Source organism: Haliaeetus leucocephalus, unplaced genomic scaffold, assembly GCF_000737465.1.
Source record: "Haliaeetus leucocephalus isolate CR32 unplaced genomic scaffold, Haliaeetus_leucocephalus-4.0 Scaffold555, whole genome shotgun sequence".
Taxonomy (NCBI): domain Eukaryota; kingdom Metazoa; phylum Chordata; class Aves; order Accipitriformes; family Accipitridae; genus Haliaeetus; species Haliaeetus leucocephalus.
In genome coordinates this window covers 8691988-8714514 of record NW_010972991.1, presented here as the reverse complement: position 1 = coordinate 8714514, position 22527 = coordinate 8691988, and the positions used below count along the sequence as shown (strand labels likewise).

General features: G+C 37.6%; 1 protein-coding gene across 1 annotated transcript in view; it reads left to right on the top strand.

Annotated features, from left to right (window-relative positions):
- The window catches only part of COL14A1 (collagen, type XIV, alpha 1), a 121605-nt gene that overhangs the window by 82664 nt on the left and 16414 nt on the right, over positions 1-22527 (top strand). The window contains exons 33-41 of the mRNA XM_010576963.1: positions 362-520; positions 4971-5048; positions 5324-5410; positions 9083-9136; positions 9538-9633; positions 10878-10931; positions 12159-12212; positions 20606-20659; positions 21592-21663. Of these exons, the coding sequence (XP_010575265.1) occupies positions 362-520; positions 4971-5048; positions 5324-5410; positions 9083-9136; positions 9538-9633; positions 10878-10931; positions 12159-12212; positions 20606-20659; positions 21592-21663 (708 nt within the window). The remainder of the gene's footprint in view (positions 1-361; positions 521-4970; positions 5049-5323; positions 5411-9082; positions 9137-9537; positions 9634-10877; positions 10932-12158; positions 12213-20605; positions 20660-21591; positions 21664-22527) is intronic.

Here is a 22527-nt window from a genome sequence, read left to right as displayed (position 1 = left end):
TCATTACTGACCACATAAATCAAGGGTTGTTTGGATCTGGGTGGTATACGAACATTGTGTAGATCTTTTGTCAGGAATAAATTATTTTCTTACTGAATAAATTATGTAAGGTGCCAATTTGTATGCAGATGTCATAAGCAGAAAAATAAGCTAAATTCATTAAACAGATTAGAATCATAGAATAATTCAGGTTGGAAGGGACCTCTAGAGGTCATCTAGATTATTTGCTATGGATTATTCTCTGAGTTTTGTTAGCAAACATGGAGTTAGGAGCTCATTTCAAAAAATGCCCCCTTTTCCCAGGTAATTAATATATCCTATGTGCTCCTTCATATGTTAAAGCATCTTTTCTTTTTCTTAGTTGCATGTTGTTATCAGCAAAACTACGGCAAAAATAATTGTTGACTGCAAGCAAGTGAGTGAGAAGACCATTAATGCAGCAGGGAATATTAGTTCTGATGGCATAGAAGTGCTGGGAAGAATGGTCAGATCCAGAGGACCAAGAGACAACTCTGCACCAGTGAGTAGAACAAGAACAAAAATCTTTAAACCATTTAAAATATCCTAAAAACAAGTGTTTGGGATCTTTGCAGTTAGTTTTAAGTTGAAGCAGAGTGAACTCATATTTGAAACAGTAAAGTTCCAGCATTTCAGAAATTCTGCAAAAGCCTGCAATAGTTCTCAACTTGGGCAAAATCTTTTTTTGATTGTTTTAATAAATGAAATCACTAGATCATCATTGTTCAAATGTTATTCTCAAACACATATGTGAACACAGTCGATACATTCAGATATGACTTGTGTTTCAAACTTCATGACACAGGGTGATACAGTGTGTAGCTCCTTTGCCTGGAATCACTTAAACTTTGTTTTGAGTGATAATTATTACCCATGTCTCTTATTCCCTCTTATTCTTTGTTTGCCCCCAAGGTCACTGTCTGTTCATTAAATAATTGAACTGGCTTGACACAGATGGCCCCCAAGCCCCCTGTCTTGCTATATCCAGTTCTTTTATAATATAAAATATTTTAAATGTGAAAAATCGTCCCCAAGATTAAGTACTCTTTCATTCCTCTGAGATTATTATCATAGAAGCAGTAATTGATCATTCTGTTTGCATGGCAACCTTTGGGAGTCTTTCCATTTTGCTTCAGATGTCATTAAGAAGGTTTGTTTGGGTTTTCAGGTAGATTTAGTTATTGAAGAAGAATTGACAGTCTGGTGATGATCTTGGGAAGGCTTCTTTGCTATGCAGTACTGTTTGCTAATTTTCTTTGAACTTTCTTGACCCTAGAATGAGGTTAGCAGAGAATGTGAACTTTGAACTCAAGGCTTGATTTGAATAGGAATGAGGTTTCAAAAATGTATTTACTTGCTACTGTATGGAAATACTCTTTTTTAGTAAAAAATAGGCCATCAGAATATATCTCTGTGTACAAAAAAGAGCCTTTAGGCCTCAAACTTATGGATAATAATTATATCAAGCCTGTAAAGACAATTACACAGAGAAACCTTTGTAGTCGCATTCCAATAGAAACAGAAAAAGGCAAACTTAGGATATCTTGGAATTAGAGAAGGCTTTGTAAAGAAGTGGAAAGAAATGGTGTCTTTTGTTAGAACCCAGGAATCTATAAAAGATAAGTCAGACTGCCCACTCACTGAAAAATTTGGTTTTGTTCAAATGAGCTGTAAAACTGATGTAAGACTACAAATGTGTAGCTGAAGACAAAAATTCTTTACTCCATAGTACTGTTTAGCTGCCTTCAAGTATTACCACATATACTAATTACAAGCAGGTCAAGAAAGCACCCAAATACCATTCTTCAAAGTCTCCATTCTGCACATTTTATTCATATTGAGTAGAACTTGTGTGAATAGTCACATTTAAGGCATGAATGAGTTAGTTTCCTCTAATTTTTGGAGTAGCAGACATGAAAGGAAGCTCGTAGGAGGCAGGATAGAGGTTCTTCTCACAACAGGTAATAGATCAGTGCAGCTCCTTGCCGTAAAATTTTGTGGGTGCTAAATAATTATATAGATTGTAGGGAAGCCTAGACAAATGAATGAAAGGGAAATGTTGGTTGTTAACAAATCTGGGGCAGGAGATCCCTGATCTGAAAGACATTGGAAGCTAGTAGACTGTAAGGTAGAAGTATGACTTACACCCTTGAGCTTCATTAGATATCACTTGTGCCACTGTTGGAAATAGAATACTGGGATTTATTCCATTCCAGTATCTTCACAGTTTTAAGAGGTTCATGAAGGCATGCATACAACAAAAATTACTTTTCGTAAAATGTTTTGAGAATTCTTTTGAATTGGTATGAAAATTGATGTTTGTTGATAGTTCTGAAAAGTTGTTTTTTCATTAGCTGTATTTTCATGAAATGCTTTAATCTTACTATTAGAGATGCTTATTAGAGAAAAACACACAGGCAGTTATTTTGGAATAAAATTGTGGATGTTTTGTTCTGACTATTCACATGGAACAGTTTAACATTGTCAGAATGTTTTTAGTGAGTTTTTTTTATAAATGAATCCAATGCAATCACCTGCATTTTGCAAAATGTTTCAATTTTGAGGGAATACAATTGTATAATAGTTATTTTCCCATTGATGTGTATGGTGTGCAACAGGCAGAAATAGAGATAGATAGGATTAAAAAAAAGGACAAAAAGAGGATTGGGCTAAAGGTGCCTAGCCCTTTTAAAATCCCTTAATAGTAAGGCATCTCTGGATTAGAGACCCTAGCCAGCTAGAGCAATGAAACCTGACTGTGACATGCGGCAAGTAATGTTCTTTATTTGTTCAGTGGGATTTAATGAAAAGTCCAGCTTTAAAACATTGTTTATTTACAATCACAAACCTTCCCTTTATCGATGTTTCCTTTTCGTTGAAATTGTTTACCTCTGTGTATAAGTACTGTTAAAAAACAGTAATGTGTGGTGTGATCTGGTCTTGAGAAATCTTTGCAGAACTGTAGTCTGATCAGATGAGGATGGGCAGACTTTTCTGTCTTACTGGTTCTGCTTGCACGGCTGGATATTTAGAAAGCAAAATCACTGTGAATATAGAGAATTATGAAGAAATGTTTAATGGTAGCAAAGAAAGCTTTGTTTAGTTATTTAGCTTGAGTCAGAGCAACCCACATAATACTTTAAAATAAGAATACTGAGTCATTCAACATTTGGATGGTGAATACAGCAATTCAGGGAATGTCTATTTGCTCTTTATTTTATACCAACATGCTTTATCGCTATGGATCTCTAGATTGTCTAATCCAGAGAAAATGAATGCATATACACGCCTGTGTAGGACTGCATAAATTTAGCCAATACTGTCAACCTTCAGTTGTTCAGGATAACAGAATAGCTTGGGATGGACTGTGTTATGGAAAAAGTGACAGCAGTGCTTACTTCTGAACCTAAGCTGCTTGCTGCACAACCAGCTCAGGCGTTTCTGCACTCCTTTTCTGGGATGTCTTATTTACTTAAGTGTAGGATCATGCAAATGCCCAGGGTCATTCTGAGTCCCAGAGCAGTATGTTCATGTGCTACTCTGCTCACCTAATGAGTCCTCCAGGAATTAGTAGCTTTGGGATGTGTAGCGAAGAGGCATCTAGGTGGCTGCACCTGGAGCCAGCTTGCATTTGACATAGCCAGGGACACAGACTTCTTGGACTTAGGATAGACCTTTGTGGAGCCAAACCAGGGGTCCAAAAGCTGCTTTCATGCTGCACTTTGGCTGTCTAAGGTGTTTAGCATGGAGCCAGCTCACGTGTGTCTGCATCTGTAGTACAGCATATCTACAAATCAGCTGCTCTGCTGGCAGATAAGAAGGATTTCTATGTATATGAAAGTATTGTATTGTTTAAAATATAATAATTGGCTTATATAAGAAAAAAATAAGGCAAAACTGAAGGTACACATATGTAGTTCATTTTAACAGCTTTAGAAGCAATGCAGTTTTAAGAAAGTCTTTAAATTCACTCCTCTGTTCTAGTGTTAAAATAATGCCACTGAAAATAATAATGGGAGCAAAACCAAAGAGAGTTCTATCTCTAGCAGTTCCTCACACTTTTTAATGTGTGGAGTTAATTTAATGTGATGTTCTGTTCCATTCCCCTCTCTATTCAGTATGCACATAAAAAATGCATGGAAAAAGAATAGAAATAGTAACAGAAGAAAGCTTCATCTCTCTTAGACCCCTTTGTTCAGTTCAAGGCTGTAAAGGAGACAACTGGTTTTACCATTGAGTCCTATTTAGTATATTGTTTCTGAGTACCTAGCATCCATTTTTTTTTACCAAATGTGTGTGTTCTTGTAGATTAAATTCTTGTCCAAACCATGTTCCCAGACCTGTGGTGGGAATTTTCTTCCCAATCTTGTCATGTGTTGAGCAAGCTTTTCACCATCGTTAAACTTTTGTTGCCTAGGGATAATATGGATAACAGCGGGCATATTCTAAAGTAAAATAAAACTGGAGAAGATGACAAATATTATTTATGGCTCAGCTCCAGTGTAAGTAATAGGCTACAGGAGACCTTGTCCCAGATAAAATCTGAGCACCATACCAGTGGGTTAAGAGAAATCACTCAGTTTTGAGAAGCTAAGCTTTCTTTTGCCTGTCTCTTGATGCCTCCTTTGCTAGAAAAAAGTATTGGGAAGTACCATTGGGCAAAGTCAGGAATTTAATCAAGGAGGTGGGGATAATCCAACGAATGCCTGCAGCATTTAACTGTGAACAGCTTGCTCAATCGACATAATCCTGATAGTTCAGACAAGTTGGTTAGAACACAAGCCTTTTACTGTTTAAGTTACAGTATTTGTGGCTAGCTGCTCGAAGTCAATAGCCTTTCCTCTGTCTAATCTGAGTGCTTGAATTAAGGTAGCTTTTCTTGCTGATGGCTCCATTTTGCACTGATCTTACAACTAACATTCATCTTGTACATCACCCTTGTTTTGAAACAGTTGCAGTTACAGATGTTTGACATTGTTTGTGCTACCTCATGGGCCAATCGAGACAAATGCTGTGAGCTTCCTGGCTTGGTAAGAAACCTCTTTCAATAATTGCAGAATTTACCTTTTACTTTCCCCTTTATTAAGAGAAATGTTTTAATGGAAATGAATGGTTAAGAGTTTTCAAAAAAGCCCAAGTCTGCTTGGATTACTTGTCCTATTGAAAGTCAGTGTGATGTATGTTTCTAAATCAAGTAGGTGCTTTTGAGGCATCCACACAGTACTATGTCTTAGATGCATAAAATTCTTAACTTCTGAATCGAAGTTTTGGACATCATTCTCTTCCTATCTTGATTTTTCCTTAGAGAGATGAGGAAAATTGCCCTGCCCTTCCTCATGCTTGTTCCTGTTCAGAAGCTAGTAAGGGTCCCCTTGGACCTCCTGGACCACCGGTAAGGTTTTATTCAGGTTTGTAGTCAACTGTATCAAATAGTCTCCTGCGTGCAGACATGTGCGTTTCTCTGCTCATGCTGTGTCCTGTATGCTCCAAGAGCATGTTTTGAAGAGAAAGAGCCAGTGAAGAATGCGAAGGAAAATAAGTTTCTGAAAAGGTTAAAGTATGCAAATTACATGAGACACATGTTCAACAACAAAATTAACTTGCACAGAAGACATTCATGTAGTAGATCCTAGCAGACATTTATCCTAGTAACAACTCGGAGGTTAATCTTTCTGCAAGAACTGTTCTTCAAGCTCTGGTACAAAAACTTGAAAAGGAACTCAGGAAAAAATTCACTGAAGAGGTGTATTTTGAACAAGGAAAAATTATTCTGTTCTCCTGTTTGAATGTTGGTTATAAATCAAGTATGGATTAAGGTTTTAATTTCTGTATACAGGTGTCCAGTTTGTGTTCTGTGAAAAAGACAATGGGATGGTTCACACAAAAATGAAACTGAAATTGAGTAGTTTGACCACATTTTACAGTAAAATGAAAAATGTTTAAAAATTATTTGACTGGAAGGATGTCTGCTACTATAGTTCAAAACATATACAGGTCAGGGATTGCCAAAGCTTAATCCAGCAGTAATGTAATGTACTTGTATTTATTACATTTAGGATTAACAATATTTTGAGTAGCATAGTGCCATGCAAGAGAAGGCTTAAAATCAAGCAGAAAAATCACTGCCTATGCAGGGGAGTATGTGATTCTGGAACTCAGCCTCTTATGAATGATACTTTTTTTGCCAGACAGTTAGATGGCATAGCTCTGCAAAAAAGTAAGAGGCCTAGGAAAAAGCAGAGCGAAAGAATAAACTCAGCATTCATCTCTGCGCCAACCAAAAGTCAGAAAGTCACATGTGCTATGTCTGGTCAATACTGCTCCAAGTTGTTAAAATGTCATGTGACTTTTCTCTAAGCCAAGGATTTTTCTGTTTAAGGGATCAGGATTCTACCATGTAGCCAGTTTTAGAAATTAGATTCAAACACTCCAAATAAAAGGCTTCCATTTGTTTGGGATAGTATCTCTGGAAATATTTTTTAAGCTCTTTTAGGAAGTGGGTCATTTTGGGTAAGACAAAGTATCATTTAAAGTTAAGATTATCTGTCAGATTTCATTATGGGATACTGTTTTTATGGCTTAATCTTTGCCAGAATTTGAGCATCCTGTCTGAAGTTCCCCATGCAAAGTAAAAGTAAGATATCACACAAACCTGATGCCTGCATTTTGAAAGGAGTGTTGCAGAACTAGAGAAGATGAAGAAGGAGATAAAAATTATTGGAAGACTGGAGAAGTTTAACTGCAATGAAAAGCTTTCAGTGCTTCATAGGTTTTAACTATTAAAAGGAAATAAAGTGGTGACTTGATAACAATTGATTAAGAACTGTTTCTGGGGGAAAGCGTTGGCTATTCAGAAGTTATTTAAAATAAAGAGAAAAAGGCATAGCAGGAATTCCTGGCTCGAAGTAGAAGCCAAAGAAATGAAAAGTCTGAAATTAGTCACACAAGCTTAGTAGTGCTAGGAAATAACCTCCAAAACGAGTTTATTAGAGAAATGGGGGAGGCTCTTGTGATGTCTTCAACTTAAATCAATGGTTTTCTGGAACTTGTGCTTTTACCAAGCAAATGTTACTGGGTTTAAAACATGGATAAGTGTACCAAACTCAGTGTGAATCCAGAAGCATACAGTTTAATAGCTCATCATCAGGCTATTTTTAAATATATATCTTTACTTGGTAAAAAGTAATCTGTTTCTGAGAACAAAATGGGAGAAGACTGTGTGATTTTGTTTATGTTAAAAAGTTGCAGTTATTTTGCTGAGCATTTACATAGAAATTTTTAGTCTGAGAGAGAGGTAGGAGAAAGGGCAGAGGGAAGCTACTGGGCTGGAATGCAGAGATGTGAGGACCCGGAATCTGGGAACTCGCAACTGGAACGCAGTTCTGTGGAGAGCGTGGGATGAGATTTTAGGGTCAGAGCTGATGGAATGGGTCTTGGCCAAAGAGCTGTGGGATGGAAGTGAGAAGACTGAAGGAACTGGGAAAAGGAGTAGAAAACTGCTCTGTGATCACACATATGAAGACTGTATCATGATACCTTCACTGAAGAGCAAGAGTACTCTGGTACTTCCAAACATTTCTGTTATTGGCATTCCTATTTAAAACCTCATAGATACTACATATGCATTTAATCTGATAAGCATGTTTTCTATTTTTACATCTGTCGTGGTTTAACCCCAGCCAGCAAATAAGCACCACGCAGCCACTTGCTCACTTGTTGAGATAAGAACAGTTAAATAGAACAGAAAAGAAGAAACTAATAATGATAACAATAATAAAATGACAATAATAATAATAATAGGATTGGAATATACAAGTGATGCACAATGCAATTGCTCACCTCCTGCCGCCCAATGCCCAGTTAGTCCCCAAGCGGCAATCCCCCCACCCCCACTCCCCCCAGTTGATATACTGGGCATGACATCACATGATATGGAATATCCCTTTGGCCACTTTGGGTCAGCTGCCCTGGCTGTGTCCCGTCCCAGCTTCTTGTGCCCCTCCAGCCTTCTCGCTGGCTGGGCATGAGAAGCGAAAAGATCCTTGACTTTAGACTAAATATTACTTAGCAACAACTGAATACATCAGTGTGTAATCAACATTCTTCTCATACTGAACCCAAAACATAACACTATACCAGCTACTAGGAAGAAAATTAACTCTATCCCAGCCAAAATCAGGAGAACATCTTTAATGTAACTGCTGTTATTTTTATAAGTACTTGTTGTTATTATAGCCTCTAAAGAACATTATTCAGTTATGGAGCCTAGTTGTACAAAGTCCTTTTTGAGTACAAAGGAGGGCAGAATCCCTGTAAAGCTTGTATCCCAAGAAATTAAGCAATATACTCAGGTGGAGTAAGAGGGAAATTGATCTGAAAAAAGTGGAAAAAAAAAAATCTTTATTTGTGCTGTCCTAGAGGACAAAGTACATCCATCATGTAATGTGCAAAACATGTTCATGGCAGCCATTCATAGATATATGCAACTCCAGTGTCTCAGATGATGCTAATAAAGAAGGCAACAGTTGGTTAATAAAAGATTAACAGGTTTAGGCACCGCTGAAAAAAGCAAAAAGAAAAATGGGCAAAAGAGTATTTTACCTAAGACTAGCTCTAAATTAAACCTTGGTAAGTCTAGTAGATCCTGGAGTTGTCCTGGCTGAAAAATACTCCTGAGTCATTGGAAACTTAGCCTTTAACAAAGTGGTGATCTTGGGGAGACAGACAGATGTGCAGAAGGTTTCAGCAACTGGAGGGGAACTCGTGACCACATGTATACATTTCCATCCCTGTGGTAGCTTTCAGTGTTATTTTGATGCTTATGTGGTGTGCATTCTTGGCTCTAGAAAGTAGTCACATCTGTTTTTAAATCTGTTCCTGCGTATGGCCACGCTTAAGTATGTTCTCAGTTTAATTACTTTAGTGGAAGGATATGGACAGGATATTCACTGATTCTTAAACACTGATTCAGGAGCAAGAAAAAACTGTTTGGGCTTCTCTGGATTTCGGTTTTGTTTATTTGAAAGTTTTGGTTTTCAGCAAGTCCTGTGCTTGTGCTTCACAGGGTGGTCCAGGTGTCAGAGGTGCCAAAGGTCATCGTGGTGATCCAGGTCCAAAGGTATTTTGTACAGCATTTTACAGTTGACAGAGGCACAGGTTCTTGGTTTATCTCTGCTGCATGTAGACCTTGAAATTAATTCCAGATTGTGTCTGATGTCGCCGAGGAAAAAGCATAGTGAAATGCCATTGGCGTTTGGTGTGTCTCTTTTCATAACAATTGCTTGTCCTGTTTGTTCCTTGATAAAAGATATAAAATTCAGACTGCTGCTGTCACAGCATAAATCTTCATTGTTTTGTATTTATAAAGAAACCAGGCAGTTTTAAATTGAACCCTAACTGCTCAATGAAATGTTAACCCATATTTCAGATGTTTTTGAGTCTATTGGTATTTAATTCTTCAAACAGAAGCTGCCTTTGTCCATATGATAAGAGTTTAACTTATGTCCTGTGCTACTTTAGGGACCAGATGGACCTCGAGGTGAAATTGGTGTTCCTGGACCACAAGGACCTCCAGGACCACAAGGACCCAGTGGACTTTCTATTCAAGGGCTTCCAGTGAGACTTATAAAATCAATAGGTTCTTTCCTGTGATGTGTTGAACAGCACATATCTTAGACTAGACTGAAATATCTTTTGATGTCCTGATCTGAATCTGAATTTCAACATTTGAGGTGAAATCACAGATTTGGGCTTGACCTATAGTGGATGTGGGTTCAGTGCCAACATTCCTGTTGTATTTGGATCTGAACTCTTAGTTAGCTGGAAGGATTTGATCGCAAGTTGAATATGACCCAGGTATTAGCATCCAAGCCTGGAGACAAGTGAAAAAAATTGCAGTGGGGGTTGTAGCATGGCCCCAAGCCAAAATGTTAATGTTTTATCTTTTTCTGATTGTGGTATTGCTCATCGCAGATCCGTTCTAACTTGAAAGGTATACCCAAGCAAGAACACCATATTTGCTGCCAAAATTAAGCAATAGTATTCACTACACTTACAGAGTCTATCATCAGAGGAGATGATTAGGCCTGGAGTTTGCAATGCTGTTGTGAAATAAGTCTCAGAATTTCATCATAAAGATACATTGGTAGAATAATGAACCAGCAGTGCTAATCTTGTTTCATATACGTCTCTGGTAGATGGGTACACAGAAGCCTTGAAAGGTAGTAGATACATATCTTTTTCGGCTAGACTTTTTTTCAAAATTTACAACAGTATAATACACTTTCTTCTTTTTACCCAGTCTGTATGATAGTGCTGTACAATATAATGAAGTGATTTACCAGAACTGTATATTCTTGATGATGCTGTCATCAGAATAATACAGAATACATTAATTATAAGAATAGTTACTTGATAGAAAAATTGTGTTTCTGCATAAAATTTAATTAAGATTAGTTTGTTATCTAGAAAAGTAGATCTTTGTCATGTGTATGTACTGTAGAAACATGACTAGTTTCCATAGAAATCCATTGGTTTCATCATTATAGGAAATACTGAGGGCTGAAGAGAAGCAGATTCCTTTGAGGAAAAAAGAAAATAACTACCTTTTTTGTAACATAACGGCTATAGTTTTGTCACGTTAATTCTGAAGTATTTTAAAATGAGTTTTATTTTCTATATTTGTAAATTCTTCATTTACAGTTTTGCAAATAGAGTCTGTAGGTTTGCTTTCAGCAGGAAAAATAGTCTGTTTTCTTATTGGTTGCTTGGTTGTTTTTTTTTAAAGAAGCTGAAAGGAATATTAAAAATAGGAAAGTAACCATATATTTGGTTTACTATGTGTGATTCTTAATTTGCAGGGGCCACCAGGTGAAAAGGGAGAGAAGGGAGATCTTGGTTTTCCTGGTCTGCAGGTATTCCCTTAGTTATTGTTTAACCTGTCACTTATTAAGTTTGAATGTTGAATTGACATCATTGTGATTTTAGGGCGCATATTCAAAACTGCTGAGAAGTGTGTCATTAGGGTGAATCTGAATGGAGGTTTAGAATCAGGAGGAATCTAGGGTATGCTGGTGTGCAGTGACCAAATCATTCAGGGCCTGCAGAACCAGTTACTTTCTTGACCTTGTTTAACACTGAAATTGGGTCTCCATAGACTCAAAAACTATCCACTCTTAGATTTCTGCTTACACAGTGGATAATTAGCATCTGCTTGTTTTCACTTTAAACCCATTAAATTCCTCCTGGAATTATCTAGGAGGACAGATCAGGCACTTAATCTTTTTGATGCCATCTTTCACAAGATCAGCATCTTAAAAAGCTGTAGTATTCAGTGAATCTTACTCAGTTTGGTGTCTGGTATTTAGTCTGGAGATTGCATTCCAATTTATTGCTGCTTTTCAGGATCATTTGCTCTTCCCTTTTTAGATGCTCCTCTTCTGCTGATTATGTCCCTCCAGTATGTGTTGGGTGTTACCAGGTTCCCCCCTCTTGTTCATATATACTAGGGATAGTAAACTCATACAGTCTTTCCTCATACATCAGTTTTGTTAGCCTTCTGGACCACTGCAGTAATGGTCCCAGACTGCTGCTCTGCAGCCTTCGTGAGCCAGAGTGACATTTCATATGAACAGTGGGAAACTGCTGGATGTAACTTGTAGTCCTGCTCAGATAGGTATTTCCCCTTTGATATTGTTGCACTGACTTCCAAGCATTATGGTAACAGACTTCATTTTAGCAATGAGAGAGAGAAATAGCAGTTGTATTTTTAGGTTAAGGTACTGATCTTGTGCAGTGGAGTTACACTGATGTGACACTGGAATGATGTAGGAAATCAAGCTCTTTTTGGTTTAGTGGCAGAGGAAGCCTGACTTGATGGAATTATCAGTGTTCTTAACAGAGGATTGTGGTGAGGTGGTATGAAGCCTGTGCATTTTAACAGTGTGTGTTTAACCATCTCTCATTTCACAGAAATACTTTCTTTACTGAATCTTTTTTATGGCCGCACCCATTATTGACCTCCCTAGTTGATTTATCCAAAACATTTATCCAGAAGCATGTCATACAGTTTCACGGGAAAGTGATTTAGTTGGATTCTGTTAATTTGATCTCATCATTTGCCCTCCCTTCATAATGCTTAGGGTGTCCCAGGAGCATCAGGTTCACCTGGAAGAGATGGAGCTCAAGGTCAAAGGGTAAGGTAAAATGAACATGTTTTGCATTTGTTTTAAGAGTTTCCATTCCGTAATGGGTATGTTTCCCAGCATGGTTGATTTATTATAGTTTATGTCACTTGTATTCTATCATTTCTGGAGACCTATATCTCTGTGCCAATCAGCAGAGAGGTCGAAGATAGGGTAGGGTATCCTTCCATCTGCTAGATCCGGGTTGAGAAATACTAGACAAGTAATGGGGAGCCATGCACTATGTTTGTGTTTAATGCATTTGATAGGGGTAGATATCACTTGTGTCCAGCACTGCCAATTAGTCTGTTTGCTTATACATTTAAAATTAGGTGGTAGTTAAATGGTATATAATTAGCATGCAATCCAATGCAGTGATCTAAATTTGCTTTCTAGCTAGTTAATTAATAACAGAGACAACTACAAGGGGATTTAATATTGAATGTAAAACAATACCTGTAGAAACTGGTGACATAAGGAGAAGGTATAGAATAATATCAAAATTTAGTCAACCTTATTCTGCTTCTGGTAGAACAAATGAAGATACTTACAGTCTGTCTAGGAATCAGTAAAAAAATTTTCATATTCATGTGTACAGTTAAACCTATAAGTCCTCCTCCCTGTCTCCTTGGGGGAGACTTTTGTTTCATTATTAGTCAGGCACTGGAAAGTTATTGTTAGCATAATACTAGGTTACTGTCTACAGCAGAAGTTTATTAAATATGACTTTTCAGTTTCATTTGAACAAGATTTACATATTCATGATCCTTTTTTGGATATTTTAATGTAACTTGAACTTCAGAGAAATCTGGACCTTGTTATAAAAAAACATCCCTATAGCGAAATGTGTATTTGAGCTCAGTATTATGAATATAAATATTGGCATATATTTATGTATAGAAGTTTCCACTGAAGTTACTGGAGAATCTGGGCAATGCATAGATGTTTTTTTCTCTAAAATCAAGAAAAGAAAGTAATTTTATTAAGATAAAGACTTACACAACATTATCATCAGATGAATAACCTTCTAATCAGATGAATAGCCTTCTAATTTTCAATTAAGTTGTAGTGAAATAAGAAGGTAAATATATTCCTTTTCCTACTTTATAATACTGTGATGCTTTCTTCTGTATGGAAGCTCATTTTTGCATGTTTTTAAAGACGTCTTTTTGACTGCATTGGAATTTTTCCCTTTAAATTCCCCAAGCTTTGTGTCACCTGTTCATCTTCAGGTTAATAAAGACCTGGAGCCTGATGGACGTTTGGATTTTTCCTACTCTGCTGTCTAATCTTGGTCATAGTTAGGCTGAGGTGACTTGGTGCTAGATGCTGTACATGTGAGTGTGCTTCCTCTTTCAGCATTCCTGATCATGAGGGACACTGAGCATCCTGCAATTCAAGGAGAAGAGAACTCTGTGTTTTACTTTATTCTGTACTTAACTTTATATTTAGTAGTGAATGCCCTCAGTCATGTCTTGATGTCAGCCAGCAGTTCAGAAATGGTCTAGTTTTCCCACATGTGGAAGTCAGCAGGTTGTTGCAGAGAGATGGTATTTCTGAGAAAAGCTGGCAGGAAGATTAGTGCAGCAAAGGCTTTTGATACAGCCTGGAAAGATCATGCATTGCTTATTCTGTAGAAGACCCCAGTGTTGTCTATAATAAGGTAGGGCAATTACACAAATTGCCGTTTTTTATAGGTATGGTAATAATTGTTCACGTGTTCACTTTCTTCTGGTATTAATCAAAGGAGCTGGATAAATAACCTAGATCTCATAAAGTTAGGTCTGTTAGCCTGATATTGTCTCTGTACGACCCTTATGCAATATTGTCCGGCAGTAATTATTTCTATGGCAACAAATAATTCTGTTATACTAATTTTATGGTGTTGTAACTCATTTGATTCCTGTGAAGTTATGACAACATAAAATTGCTTTTAATGGGTAAAGATTCAAACCAATGATTTCACCGCAGTCTCTTTGAAGGCCCAGTGCTTGAGAAAGGCATAATTCTAAAGGGCATAACTACAGCAACAGCAAAGGGGAACTGGAAAATTCCTGAGAAGTAAATTGCCTTTTTGTATAATGTTCCCTTTGTTGGGCTTCCTCCTGTTAGCCAAGATGCCAAACTGTTTTGCAGCTATTACACTACTAGAACTGAGATTTTCTATGTTATTCTTAGCTTAGCTATCATTTCCTCTTTAGTATTTATTGTTCATTGAAATATTTTAATTATAGTGGTACCGGTGCTGTAAAGTACTTAAACAGATGGCTAAATCACACTGATTTTAATGGGAGGTAAACATGGGACTGATACTTATTGGGAGATCTGTGAGAGCTTTGCTGAACTGGGGATAATGTGATATTAGACCCAAGAAGTCCTGGAATGGAGGTTTTTCCTTCCAGTTGCTGGTAGTTGGAATCACTTAACTTTTACAGTTCTTTTTCCTTCCTTTTTGTTTTGATTTCTAGTGTTCATTATTTCTGTTTTTATTTTTTAAATCAGTTGAGAAAAGGTCTTTTTTTTCCTCTTAATGTTTTAATTCAACAATTAATCTATAAAGGTTCTTTTTATATTTCTGAACTTCTTTTTAGTCCCTAGTTTATTTGTTTTTCTTGGTTTTTAGAACCTCATTAAGAGATAGACCATCTCTGCTGCCAGTTGTGTGAATTCATGCAAAGATCATTTTCGTAATGAAATACCCTCCCTATGAAAAAGAGTGCGATGTAATAAAAATACCGTGGGAAGGTTGAATCAGAGTAAAAAATGTGTTCTCTGATAATAACGCAAACTTTCTGAATATGCGTGATAATATTTTATACCTGTCTGGTAACTGGTTTAAATGTACATCTCAGACTCCACACGAGGAACAGTCCCCTCCCCTCTCATCAGCTTCCAGTTATAAACGAGTGTCATAAAAGATTTTGTAAAATACAAAATGCTTTCTTTTTATTTCATGGCTGGGGCTGTGGTTGTTTGGTGTCCTCTCTTGCTGTGTTTTTATATTTGTAGCTGGCAGTATAGAGAGGTTTTACTAAAGAGAACAGAATCTGTTTCTCCACCAACTCTCCCAAGCGTATCATGTTGAAAGATATAGCTTGAACTGCACATAAGAGAGAATCCAAACTGACATCATGTTTCTGGTGACTATGTAGACAGTAATTAGACTCTCTTGTGCTTATACTCTTTCAGCCAAGAGTATAAAGTTTGGAAGGAGACTGGGACTGACCCTTGTTGAGATGTGTAGGTAGAGGGAGGAAAAGTTTTTCCTTTCCCATATGTCCATGGCTACAAACCAAGGTCAGGTCAAAATTGCAATCCCTGTTATTTCTTGCAAAGTGCAGGCCACCCAAGAGGACAGTTCTACACAGCTGTGACAAGAGAATCCTAGTATATCATCCTGAGTGGCAAGCATGCTCTGCTTGATGACACAATGTAGGGAGGGATCTCCATCATTCTGAATCCCAAGTTTGTATCTCCTGTGCCTGTGACGTTGTCACTGCTCACTGTCACCGGGTTTGCCCAGGGCTGTCTTCTCCTGGCCAAGCTTCTGCCTGGTAAAGCGGCATCGTTCTTATTTAGCAGGTAAAAAGTTCTGGAGGAAGCTCTGTTGGATGTGCTTCTCTATATGTCTGCTAAGGGTGGCACCACAGAGTTGAAATATCAAATGATTGATTTCTCTTGCTCAGCTGCTGCAGCTAGATTGGAGTCCAGAAGCGTTGACCTTCCTTTCCCTGCTTGAAGACACTGGTCTGCAGTAAGATATCCCTAAATGATAAAGAGGATGATTCAGTCTCTTAAACATTTCTTCAGCTCCTAATGGCTCCTGTTCAACTTACTCTCAGAGCAGGAGGGCAAAAAGACCAGCTGTGAAACACAAAGCCTGTGTCTAGACTAGTAAATTAGATATTGCCCCAACATGGTTTTGAGCATTGGTTAGTGACCTACGCAGTCTAATGCTTATCATTCCCCTTGGCAGTGTTGGACTGGGCCAATTACAACTCTTCCAGCACATTGTTCAGTGGATAGCATAGATCAGAAGCCATTTCCAGTAGGCAGTTTAAATGCACACTGTTTTAGTGGGTTATATAGAATCATAGAACTAAGGTTAGAAGGGACCTTCAGAGGTCATCTAGTCTAACACTCTTCTCAAAACAGGTCTGATCAGTTCAGGTTGCTCAGGTCCATATTAAGTCAAGCCTTGAACACCTCCAAGTATGAAGATTCCACAATCTCTCTGGGCAATCCAGGATAGTATTTATTTGACCACTTTCATTGTAGCATTTTTTTCCTAATGTCTAATCATAATTTCCCCCGTTTCCACTTTTGTCTGTTGCCTCTTGTCCCATCGCTGTCCCTCTCTGTGAAGAGTGGTTACACCTCTTTTTCCTCTCGTTAGGTAGTTTAGACAGCAATAAGCTTGCCAAGCAGAGCAAACCCACTTCTTTCAACCTCTTTTCCTATGTCCTGTGCTCCAACCCCTGACCAGCTTGATGGCCCTCCACTGGACCTGCTCCAGTACATCAGTCTTTCTTGTACTGGGGATACCAAAACTGGACACAGCACTCCAGAGGTAGTCTTAAAAGCACTCAATAGAGGCAAAGGAGCACTTCCTGAACCTGCCTCTACAGCCAGACTGTGGATGTCTGCCTTTGCTGCAGGGCCATGCTGATGACTCATGTTCAACCTGTTGTCCCCTAGGAATCCTGTGTTTTCTTCCACAAAGCCACAGAAATGCAGTTATGTATGTATAAGCTGTGTCACATCTTTTTCTCTAAGGACTTGTTTAATTTACAAGCAAAGGCATAGTCAAAGGGGACAAAGAAACACAAGGAAAGGAGTATTATCTTCCAGACGTTAATCTTAATAGCACACTGCAAGGACTGGAGGAGAAATATGACTGATTAAGAAAAGATATGCAAGAAATATATTTTATAAGAACATAAAAGAATTAATAGTAAAATAATTTCAGACTATCAGCTTGTAGATGGCACTGGTAGTTTCACAAAGAAGAGAGGAAATGCTAAGTCAGCATTATTGTGTGTTAAGACAGAACTAGCCTATTTTGATTAAATAAAGGCTGTGTGTTCTGAACAAAGTTTCAAACTCCCCCCCCCCCCCGCCTTCTGCTCTTTTTCTGGGTTAGCTTTAATTTAAAATAGCTCACGTTGGTGCAAAATCTTTTGCAAGCTACATCTCAGATTAATACACTGAGATAGTGTTTAGTAGTATTTCTCTGATGGTCACGGTGGTTTATCTTGAAATGAGGAACGTTTGTTTTTTAATTTTCATCAGAAAAAGAAAAATTAAGGATGAAGCAGTCATGGGTCCCAGGCTGCAGGATTATTTTAGACACATTTAAAGGTAGCACATGAAAATCCTTCAAGCCTGGGCTCAGTAGCTTCAGTTGAGGTTTTGCCACTGTCTAGTCCTACTTCAAAACTGACCTCTCCACAAATACCCCAAACAAATTCCAGGCTACCAAAAGCTAAAGAGTTTCTAGTGAAGTCAGCAGCAGTCTCCACTGACTTCAGCAGACTTCAGATTTTACTGGGATTTAGGTGGTGCCTACATTCTGTAATGCCATTTGTATTCTGGCAAATAAAACCCTTATAAAAAATTCTGTCATAGCTACACTGTTTCTCCGTAACTGTTTTTCATGCCATTAGCAAAATATGCCCCGATTTAAGTTAACCTTCCAAAATAATATACATCTTGATTCTAGACTGCCCTACATCTGAGGTCACACATCAAAATATGTCCCATCCTGCTCTTGAACATACAGCTTCAAGGAGGAGATTCAGTGGCTGTGTACAGAGTCACTCCTATCCTGGATGTGACTGCATCAGAGAGAAAGTGCTGTTGTGCTATGTAATTCCCCCAGTCATTCTGGAGATGGATAAGCAAAGATGAGACTTCAATAAATGGGAGCGTAAATAACATCTTTAAGGCTTCAGTAGTCTGAATACAACTTCATGAATTCTCACAGTGCTCTATTTTCTTCTACATTACACAGACCAAAAATAATGGGAGAAAGAGCCAGAAGAAATACGTTCCTAGTTCTCCTGCCAAATTCGTGGTACCTACTAATCCCCTCTCCTTACTACTCACAACTTCAGAATGAGTATCAGATCCATTCTGGCCATCAGATGGTCTGAGTAACATCATCTTCAAACCCTGTTGGCAGCACAAACAAGTATCTTTGGTCTTCTACCTGCACGAGAGAATAGGTATTGCCATGCTCCTTCTTGAACCCAACCTCTCTTGGACTTCATTTATAAATAGCAATTTTCACATCTAACAAATACAGTAGGAGGCAATTTTTTGTGGACAAGTGATATAGACACAGTGCCAAGAGAAAATGAATCCTAGGAGAATAGACAGGAGATGATTCTTGAGCAGCCAAGAGCAAGAATACTGCTCAGAAGAAAGAAAGAGTGAAACATATTCAAAGAAAATGTAGTAGTTCTGATCATACTGTTAGTTCTACTGTTTGACTTGGACGGGACAAGGGAGGGACATACCACGTTATTTTTCTTTAGAAGCTTGTGTGAATCCACACGAGATCGTAGAAGTCAGTGGAAAGCTCTCCGTTTCCCTCCTAGTTAAATTAAGTCCTTTAGAGGGTCCAACCAGTTTTCATCCTGCTTTAGGACTGATCAAAAATAAATGCAGATTTTAAATCTTTTCTTTGAAAAGTGAAACATACTTGTAAATATGAAGGTATCAGTCTTCCTGAAGGTCTTACTGTTAAAAAACAAGTCTAGTTTGCATTATCCTTTAGGGACTTCCATGTTATTATGAAACTGTGAATAGCTATCATTGAATTTTTCAAAACACTGTTCATAACTAAAGGCTTCTTCCAGAGAATATCAGAAACCCTATTTTATAATTTTTAATGCATTTCAAAGTTTCTTATATCATTCTGTTTCCTCTAGAAAAACCAATTTTGAAGACTGAACACACTTTCTGTTGCAAATTTACTTAATTGAGCCCGGCTTGCAATCTTTTCTCTGTATATGTCTTAAAACTACTGTGATAGAGACACTACTAGTATCTTTATTTCAATGCCACTTAAATGCTGTTACATTTGCTTTAGTTCTTACTGTGATAGGGGAGCTGCTTTGGTCCTTGAAGCTTCAGGAACCATCTGGCTACACTGTGAAATAGGAAAGTATTTCCTTATCAAGACTAAGGATGCATAGATGACACAATATGAGTTGACTACGTGGCTTATTTTATCATCAAAACACCCTTCTGGTGGAATTTTTAAAAAATCCTTTCCAGGTACATGGTAGATAATATTCCTCAACCAGTTTTTTTATGCCATATGATAGCAGGTTTGAATCATAGTTTCCAGATTATGTAAAAGATAAAACTAGTATTTCATGCTATGTTCATCACTGAAACTCTGTCAGAAATAAAATTTCAGAAAAAAAGTACAAAACAAAAAAGTTATGAATTGTTTTTCTGAAGCTCTATGAGATACTGAGGCCTAGAATGTTCTTTACTCTGTGCGTCAGCATAAACACTTTCAAACCCTTTCTTTCCTTCTGCTCTCACCTCCATATTCTGGTCTTGAGCCAGAGATAAGATCATATTTCTCCTTTTTAGGCTGTGTAGTAATTAAAGAATTGACTTATCACCAGGCTGGTCAGAAACTTATGCTTTATAGCATGTGGATACAAAATGTGCATATTGATTAATTTGCAAGACTACTTTGTTAACTAGTGTATTTTCTTCTACATCTGGTCTGTCTTTTTTCTATGATTTGCTTGCTTTCCAGTTCCAAGTTATCTTTAGTTTTTGGCTCTCATTTCTGGAAGCTCTGAAGCACGTTCGTAATGTAAACCACATGAGCATTCCTGCTGCTTCCTGAATCAGGACCTCGGTGATAGCTAGTACATATGTACAGTATTGCTGGGCAGAGAGATAGACTCTCAGTTGCCATCTTTCAGCACTTAATCAGTGGGACTGTGAGTAGTTGCAACCAGTGAGAACAGATGTAGAAGTGTAACCCATCTTGTGGTGGTGAAGTCTTGACAGCAAATGCTCTCATTTATCTCACTACAGCAGTGTTATAATTGAAATTCACTCAGAGGTGAAAATTGCCAGTACAAAGAGTTTTGCATTGCTGCTTCTTACTTCAGATGCATTGTGAGACTAGTTGGATTTTTTTTTTTTTTTTTTTTTTTTTTTAAATATCACCTATGTTATATTTCCATTTCAGAAGTAAACTCTGCCCAGGGCAAATAAGGGAATTTTCTTCTAAGAAACCACTACCACCAGTTATTAATTTAAAAAAAAAAAAAGGAAAAAAAAAGGAAAAAATCTTCTAGATGAAGTGGAACAGATTCATGAAGTACATATGAAAAACCAATAAAATTGCATATATTTCTCTTTTATAGGGCCTTCCTGGCAAAGATGGACCCACAGGCCCACAAGGACCTCCTGGACCAACGGTGAGTATTGCCCATGGAATTCATTACTGTAAAAATCTGCAGGATTTTGGGGGATTGTAGATCACTGTTATCTAGGCGTCAGTGGATAGACCAAGGCCAAGGGTTCTCCCTGGAAGTTAAAATTCTAATGACCACAGGGGTTGGCAAAGAGCTGCTTGTTCAGTGTAATTTCTTTCCACTTTTACTTAGCTCAAGAAAAAATGTCTCCTGTGGGAAGGGGGGACAGTTGTTCCATCAATAGATTGACAGCTTGTTCTTAGTCAAGTAACTGCATTATATAAAGGGAGTTGGTGCTCCTAACATCTGAAATAACTTTCTTTTCGTAAGAAATTCCAATTAGTTTTGTTAGCTGAAGTGAACCACCAAGTTTTGCTTGGCTTGGAGGCTGGAGATGAGTGCAGGTATTCAAATGCTCTCATAGAGTAATGAAGAAAAATGGCAGAGGCTGTATTCAGCCTTCAAAGCAAGACATATGTTGCCTCCAGAATCGGTCTCATCCTTCTCAGCTAGGGCAGTCAGGCAAAATTAATGCCGCCTTGATAGATCTAAGAAGTTAGGTGAACCTGCTGATGGTGTTGAGTATTCTCCAAGCAATCCTGCTCTTTTTACAAAGAATGTTCTGAGTCATCCCTCCTAAACATGGTAGTAATGTCACAAGATTTAGTCTTGCAGTTCAGCAATCCGCACCTGTTTCTGAAAGCAACACAAGTCCATTTTTCTCAAGTGCTTTTCTCAGCTTGTGCTTTCAGTGCTCTTTTTCCTGCAACATGTACTTCTTAGTCCTCTCTCCCAGCATCTCCGGTCTTTGACTGGCAGAACTGTCTGTGTACTGTCTGCTTTGTGCACTTCTCCATCACACAGTTATTTCTCTCATCAGGATTCATGGATTTTGATTGTCATCACCACTGTTTTCTTTCTCTTTTTCCATGTAGGGCATACCTGGTGCTCCAGGTGTTCCAGGTGTTACTGGAAGCCAGGGGCCACAAGGTGATGTTGGAGCTCCTGTGAGTAAAATTAATTAATATTGCTATATTTGCTGTTGTGCATTAGTTGATTTCTCATCCTGGCTTCACTGTTTTACAGAACTCCTCAATATTTATAGCTTATGATCTGTTTGCAATTAGTGGCTAGAGCAAAACATCATATTGGTCTTTCTTTGTTCATTCTTCATAATTAAATTTATTTGTTGATCTTACATACGATGTTTGGAATATAGGGATTACAGAGTCAAAACACAAGATTAAAACACAGAACTTAAAAACGTAACAGTACGTGAATTTGTAGTCTGTGTGTAATTACCTTCTCCTTTTTTTTCCTTTGCACTTCAAGCAACTCTTGGGCAATTAAAGTATGCCATTTATTAACCTGAATATTTCCAAAATATTGTTCTGATTTTCAGACTATGAAAATATTGCATGAATAAAAAACTGGCTTTTGTGGTTACTCTGGGTTTACATCAGGACAACTGACTAATGATCAGGGCTGTTCTAGAATGTTGTTATAAATTTGACCATTAGTTTCATTGAGTGGGAAATTACACCCTGTATACCTAAAATTAGTATAGAAACCTGTAATACTAAGTTTTTCTTTCAGATATTATTTTCTTTGTTATTAAAAAACCCAGTTTAACTAGGAGAAAGCAATACAACTATAAAATGAGTGTGTAAATTACATAAAAGAAGATTTACAGTGGACCTCTTTTTCTCTGTAACAGTTCAGATAATATTGTGTATTCACATTTTAACATTTGACCACTTGGTTAATTATAAAGCCTGCTCAGTTTTTTTCCATATGTTACAGTGAATGTTCAATTTAATTTTTAAAGACATCAGAATGGGACAGTGTGTATTTCTGACTCAATTTGTAGA